The following is a 6280-nucleotide window of genomic DNA, read 5'->3' as shown; positions in this document are numbered from 1 at the left end:
TTTTGGGGGTGGGGATGAGTCAAAATCACACATAAAATATGAGAAGAATATCGAATCCCTCTAGTTTGGGGGTTTTGTATGGATTGTGGGGGGTTTTCCATGGATTTTTGGGGTTTTGGGGTTGGGGGTGCGTCAAAATTGTAAATAAAATGTGGGAAGAGCATCAAATCCCTTTGGTTTGGGGGTTTTGTATGGATTGTGAAAGTTTTTCCATGGATTTTTGGGGTTTTGGGGTTGGGGATGCGTCAAAATCGCAGGTAAAATGTGGGAAGAGCATCAAAATCCCTTTGGTTTGGGGGTTTTGTATGGATTGTGGGGGGTTTTCCATGGATTTTTGGGGTTTTGGGGTTGGGGATGCGTCAAAATCGCAGGTAAAATGTGGGAAGAGCATCAAAATCCCTTTGGTTTGGGGGTTTTCTTTAATTTGTGAGGTTTTTCCATAGACTTTTTGGGTTTTGGGGTTGGGGATGTGTCAAAATCACAGAAGAAACGTGGGAAGAACATCAAAATCCTCTGGTTTGGGGCTTTTGTTTGGATTGTTGGGGTTTTCCATGCATTTTGGGGTTTAGGAGTTGGGAATGCATTAAAATTGTAAATAAAATGTGGGAAGAACATAAAATCGCTCTGGTTTGGGGGTTTTGTTTGGATTGTTGGGGTTTTTCCATGGATTTTTTGGCATTTTCCATTAATTTTTAGGGTTTTGGAGTCAGAAATCATTCAAAACTGCAGATATAACTTGGGAAGATCATCCAGATCCCTCTGGTTTGGGGGTTTTGTATGGATTGTTGGGGTTTTCCACGGATTTTTTTGGTGTTTTCCATGGTGTTTTGGGCTGGGAAAGGGCTCACACCCAGGAGGGCGAGAGCCCAGCCCCACGGGGGGCACTCCGCAGGGATTTCCCGGATTCCCAGGGCCGGGAATTCCCAGGAACCTCTGGAATTCCGGGCGCTCTCACCATGTAGTAGCCGGGCAGGAGCTTCTGCAGGAACTCGGCCTCCTTGTGCTGCACGGTTTTGATGATGAACTCGTCGTCGCTGGAGACGTAGAAGAGCGAGCCGCTGGCGCCCGAGTTGGAGAGCTCGATGAGGGGCTCGCTGCACAGCGAGTACTGCGGGGACACGGGACACGCGTGGGGCTGGGGAGGGGACAGCCCGGGACTGGGAATGGGGATGGGGATGGGGGATTGCCTGGGGACAGCCCGGGACTGGGAATGGGAATGGGGATGGGGGATGGGGATGGGGGATTGCCTGGGGACAGCAGGGGATTGGGAATGGGAATGGGGATGGGGAATGGGGGATTGCCTGGGGACAGCCCGGGACTGGGAATGGGAATGGGAATGGGGGATTGGGAATGGGGGATCAGGGATTGCCTGGGGACAGCAGGGGGATTGGGGATTGGAGACTGGGGTTTTCCTGGGAACAGCAGGGGACTGGGATTGGGGATTTCCTGGGAGAGCTGTGGGATTGGGATTTCCTGGTGATAGCAGGGGATTGGGAATTGGTGAATTGGGGATTTCCTGGGAACAGCAGGGGATTGGGGGAAATGGGATTTTCCTGCTCAAAATGAGCAGGGGAATGGTTTGGAGCAGGGAAGGGCAGCCAGGAGTGGTTGGGTGGCAGCGCGAGGGGAAATGTGGGGAGGGAAAAGGGGAAAGGTGTCCCAAAATATGGGAGAGGAAGGGAGAAAAATGGAGGAAAAAGGGGGGGAAAGTGGGAAAAGAAAAGGGGGAAAAGGAAGAGAGAGGAGAGGAGAGGAGAGGAGAGGGAAAAAGGGAAGAGAAGGGGAAGGAAATGGAAAAGGAAAACAAAAGGGAAAAAGGGAAAAAGGGGAAAATGGAAAGGGGAAAAGAGAAAGGCAAAAAAGGAAAGGGGAAATGGGACAAAGGACTTCCAGGGAAGTCCAGGGAAGGAAAAACATAAAAGGGAAAGGGAAAAGGGAGCTCTAGAGAACGAAAAAGTAATTCCAGGAAGGAAAAGAGAAAAAGGAAAAGGAAAGGCAAAAACAGAAAGTAGAAAAAAAAAAAGGGAAGAGGGAAAAAGGAATTCTGGGGAAGCGCAGGGAAGGAAAAACATAAAAGGGAAAGGGAATTCCAGGGAGTTCCAGGGAAGGCAAAGGGAATTCCAGGGAGTTCCAGGGAAGGCAAAGGCAAAGGGGAAGGGGAAGGCATGCCCAGCTGACCAGGTAGTCGTCGGGGCGGATCCCGAAGAGCTCCCGGAAGTAGCGGAAGGCCACGGGCGCGTAGGTCTTGAAGCGGAAGTCGTTGTAGTGGTGGGCGGGAGTCAGGTTGCTGCCCTCGCTGCGGGGACACGGAACGTTCCGGAATGGCACCGGGGCTCCCGGGGGAACGCGGCCCCCCGGGGGGGAGCGGGAGCGCTGACCTGGGGAAGAAGATGCTCTCCACCACGTAGAAGTCCTGCATGAGCACGTCGCGCTCGGGCTTGGTGCTCAGGCTGCCCACGGTGTGCGTGATGCCCAGCTGGATGGCGCCCTTCAGCGCCGACGACGTGGTCTGGGACAGAGGGGACGGCACGGGTCACGGGGGAACGGGAATGGGAACGGCAACAGCAGGGACGGGACAGGTCTGGGACAGAGGGGACGGCACGGGTCACGGGGGAACGGGAATGGGAACAGCAGGGACGGGACGTGGTCTGGGACAGAGGGGACGGCACGGGTCACGGGGGAACGGGAATGGGAATGGGAATGGGAACGGGAATGGGAACAGGAACAGCAGGGACGGGACGGGTCCGGGACAGAGGGGACGGCACGGGTCACGGGGGAACGGGAATGGGAACAGCAGGGACAAGACGTGGTCTGGGACAGAGGGGACGGCACGGGTCACAGGGGAACGGGACACGGGAATGGGAATGGGAACGGGAATGGGAACGGGAATGGGAACGGGAATGGGAACGGGAATGGGAACGGGACGGGTCTGGGACAGAGGGGACGGCACGGGTCACGGGGGAACGGGAACGGGAATGGGAACAGCAGGGACGGGACGTGGTCTGGGACAGAGGGGACGGCATGGGTCACGGGGGAACGGGAACAGGAATGGGAATGGGAACGGGAATGGGAACGGGACGGGTCTGGGACAGAGGGGACGGCACGGGTCACGGGGGAACGGGACACGGGACGGAACGGGGGAATGGGAACGGGAATGGGACACAGGATGGAACGGGTCACAGGGGAATGGGAACGGGGCAACGGGAACGGGACACGGGATGGAATGGGTCACAGGGGAAGGGGAATGGGGATTACAGAGGGAATGGGGTTATGGGGGAATGGGAATGGGAACAGCAGGGACGGGAATCGCAGCGGGGACAGGACAGGGTTATGGGGGAATGGGGGTTACAGAGGGAATGGGGTTATGGGGGAATGGGAATGGGAACAGCAGGGACGGGAATCGCAGCGGGGACAGGACAGGGTTATGGGGGAATGGGGGTTACAGAGGGAATGGGGTTATGGGGGAATGGGAATGGGAACAGCAGGGACGGGAATCGCAGCGGGGACAGGACAGGGTTATGGGGGAATGGGGGTTACAGAGGGAATGGGGTTATGGGGGAATGGGAATGGGAACAGCAGGGACGGGAATCGCAGCGGGGACAGGACAGGGTTATGGGGGAATGGGGGTTACAGAGGGAATGGGAATGGGGAACGGGGACGGTTACAGTGGGAACAGGAATGGGAATTACAGCCGGGAACAGGGAAATGGGGGTTCACAGTGGGGACGGAGGCGGGAATGGGAATGCGGAAAACAGGGGGGATTCCACTGGGAATGGGGGGGAATGGGAATTACAGCTGGAATGGGAATGGGGCTGGGAACTGGAATTCCAGCCAGGAATGAGGCTGGGAGTGGCTGGAGTGCAGTGGGAATGGAGGGGATTTGGTGGGAAAGGTAACAGGAGTTCAGTGGGAACTCAGTGGGAATGGACAGATTCAATGGGAACAGGTGGAACTCAACGGGAATTGCAAGAATTCCACGGGAATGAGAGAAACTCAGGAATAGAAATCCAGTGGGAATGGGAATTGGATGAGAATTGAAATGGGAAAAAAGCCCCCCAAAAAATTCCCTTTTTCCTTCATTTCCATGGAATCTCCTCCCATTCCCACAGCGATCCTGGGCAGCATTCCTTGCAAACAGGGAAAAAAGTGGGAATTTACCTTTTTGTAGGTGGTTTCTCCTGTGGAATCCACTCCTCTGTGACCTTTCCGGATGGTTTGGTTACAGCTGGGAATGGGAATGGGGAAAGGGGACGGTTACAGTGGGAACAGGAATGGGAATTACAGCCAGGAACAGGGAAATGGGGGTTCACAGTGGGGACGGAGGCGGGAATGGGAATGTGGAAAACAGGGGGGATTCCACTGGGAATGGGGGGGAATGGGAATTACAGCTGGAATGGGAATGGGGCTGGGAACTGGAATTCCAGCCAGGAATGAGGCTGGGAGTGGCTGGAGTGCAGTGGGAATGGAGGGGATTTGGTGGGAAAGGTAACAGGAGTTCAGTGGGAACTCAGTGGGAATGGACAGATTCAATGGGAACAGGTGGAACTCAACGGGAATTGCAAGAATTCCACGGGAATGAGAGAAACTCAGGAATAGAAATCCAGTGGGAATGGGAATTGGATGAGAATTGAAATGGGAAAAAAGCCCCCCAAAAAATTCCCTTTTTCCTTCATTTCCATGGAATCTCCTCCCATTCCCACAGCGATCCTGGGCAGCATTCCTTGCAAACAGGGAAAAAAGTGGGAATTTACCTTTTTGTAGGTGGTTTCTCCCGTGGAATCCACTCCTCTGTGACCTTTCCGGATGGTTTGGGATCCTCCCGGCATCTTGGGAAAAGAAAAAAGGGGAAGAGAGAAAGAAAAGTGGAAAATTCAACTTTTTAACAGGATTTTTCCCACCCAAAAACACCTGGAATCCATGGAAAGCTGGGCTGGGTTTTTCCCACGGTAATTCCAATGTTTTAGGAGAAATTTTGGGAAAGGTGCAAATCCCAATGCAGTGATTCCCAGCCCAGGGATCCCAGGATTCATCCAGGAGTTGTTAAATTGAATTTTTCCAGGGGTTTTGGGGGGTGGTGCCAGGATAGATTTGGGTTTTGGAACAGGAATTCCCTCGGGAAGGGTAAATTCCCAAAATTGCCATGGGAGGAGCTGCTCAGGGTCAAGGCAGGCTTGGAAAAAGAGTAGGAAAATGAGGAAAAGGAGCAGGAAAAGCTGAAATTTGGGATTTTTCCAGCCTGGAACTCACCTCAGGAGTCAGGGACTTTTTGAAGGTGTTGGATCCTGCCAAAAGAAAGGAAAATCCACGCTCAGAGAGGATCAATCCCAGAAAAGCACAGGAAAACCACAGAAAAAGAGGGAAAATCCTACAAAAACAGGGGGAAATGCTACAAAGCACAAAAACTGAATTATCCCACCCGCACACACCGCTTCTCCTGGGGTTTCTGGCTCCAAATTCCAGAAATAAAGATGGATAAAGAGCCAGAAAACCAGGGATCAGGCCTTAAATCCTTCCAGGGAAAAGCGAGGAGCAAGGAACTCCTTCCCAGATGGAATCCTTACGGACCTGAGCCCAAAATTTGAGGTGAAAAAAGCGATTTGGAGCTGAAAAAAGGTGGGGTAAAGGGCTGGATTCTCCCAGCAATTCCGCCAGGCTCAGCACAAGCCAGGAAACGGGAAAAACGCCGGCTCCAAAAAGCCAGAAATCGGCTTTTTGATCCCAAAAAGAGCCTCGGAGGCGGCGGATTCCCGGTTTTCCAGCCCTTTCCCCGGCCCCATCCCCGCTCGCCCCGCAATCCCCGTGGCTCTGCTGCCGCTCCCGGGCCCTTTTTGGGATCTTTCTGGGATTTCGGGATCCCCGGGAGCTGTTCCCACCCCCGGTGAGTCACCGGACGGGAACGGGAATCGGATTTCCCTGGCACCGACAAACTTCTCCCTCCCCGCCCCGCTCCCACTTCTTTTTGGGTTTTTTTTTTTGGGAATTTTGGGGCTCTCAGGTCCCCCCCCCCACCGTGCATTCCCAGGGGTTTCACAGGGAAAGGAAAGCTCGGAATCCGGTTATTCCAGGGAAAAGTTGGGCCCAGACTGCCCCCAGGGCACCTGAGACACCCCCAGGAAGCTCCAAATCCCCCAAAATTCCCTCAGGAAACTCAAAAACCCCTCCCCAAGAGTCCCACCCCTCCCCAAGAATAACCCCATAAAGACCCCGAAGATCCCCCTCAGCCCCAGAGTTCGACACCCCAAAAGAACCCCCCGAACCCCCCCAGCCCCAAACCCATCCA

At 54.1% G+C, this 6280-nt stretch overlaps 1 protein-coding gene across 1 annotated transcript in view; it reads right to left on the bottom strand.

Moving 5' to 3' along the window:
* Nucleotides 1-421: 421 nt before the first annotated feature.
* LOC121357862 (phosphatidylinositol 4-phosphate 5-kinase type-1 alpha-like) overlaps nucleotides 422-6280 on the bottom strand; it is a 6373-nt gene continuing 514 nt past the window's right edge. Inside the window, exons 2-6 of the mRNA XM_041475547.1 lie at nucleotides 5248-5282; nucleotides 4752-4826; nucleotides 2379-2509; nucleotides 2179-2296; nucleotides 422-1108 (exon numbers count right to left, since the gene is read on the bottom strand). Coding sequence (XP_041331481.1) covers nucleotides 845-1108; nucleotides 2179-2296; nucleotides 2379-2509; nucleotides 4752-4826; nucleotides 5248-5282 — 623 coding nt within the window. The 3' untranslated portion in view covers nucleotides 422-844. The remainder of the gene's footprint in view (nucleotides 1109-2178; nucleotides 2297-2378; nucleotides 2510-4751; nucleotides 4827-5247; nucleotides 5283-6280) is intronic.

The sequence above is a fragment of the Pyrgilauda ruficollis genome, unplaced genomic scaffold, assembly GCF_017590135.1.
Source record: "Pyrgilauda ruficollis isolate IOZ18807 unplaced genomic scaffold, ASM1759013v1 scaffold350, whole genome shotgun sequence".
In the NCBI taxonomy this organism is placed as follows: domain Eukaryota; kingdom Metazoa; phylum Chordata; class Aves; order Passeriformes; family Passeridae; genus Pyrgilauda; species Pyrgilauda ruficollis.
The sequence above is the reverse complement of the archived record's forward strand: the minus strand, read 5'-3'. Positions and strand labels throughout refer to the sequence as shown.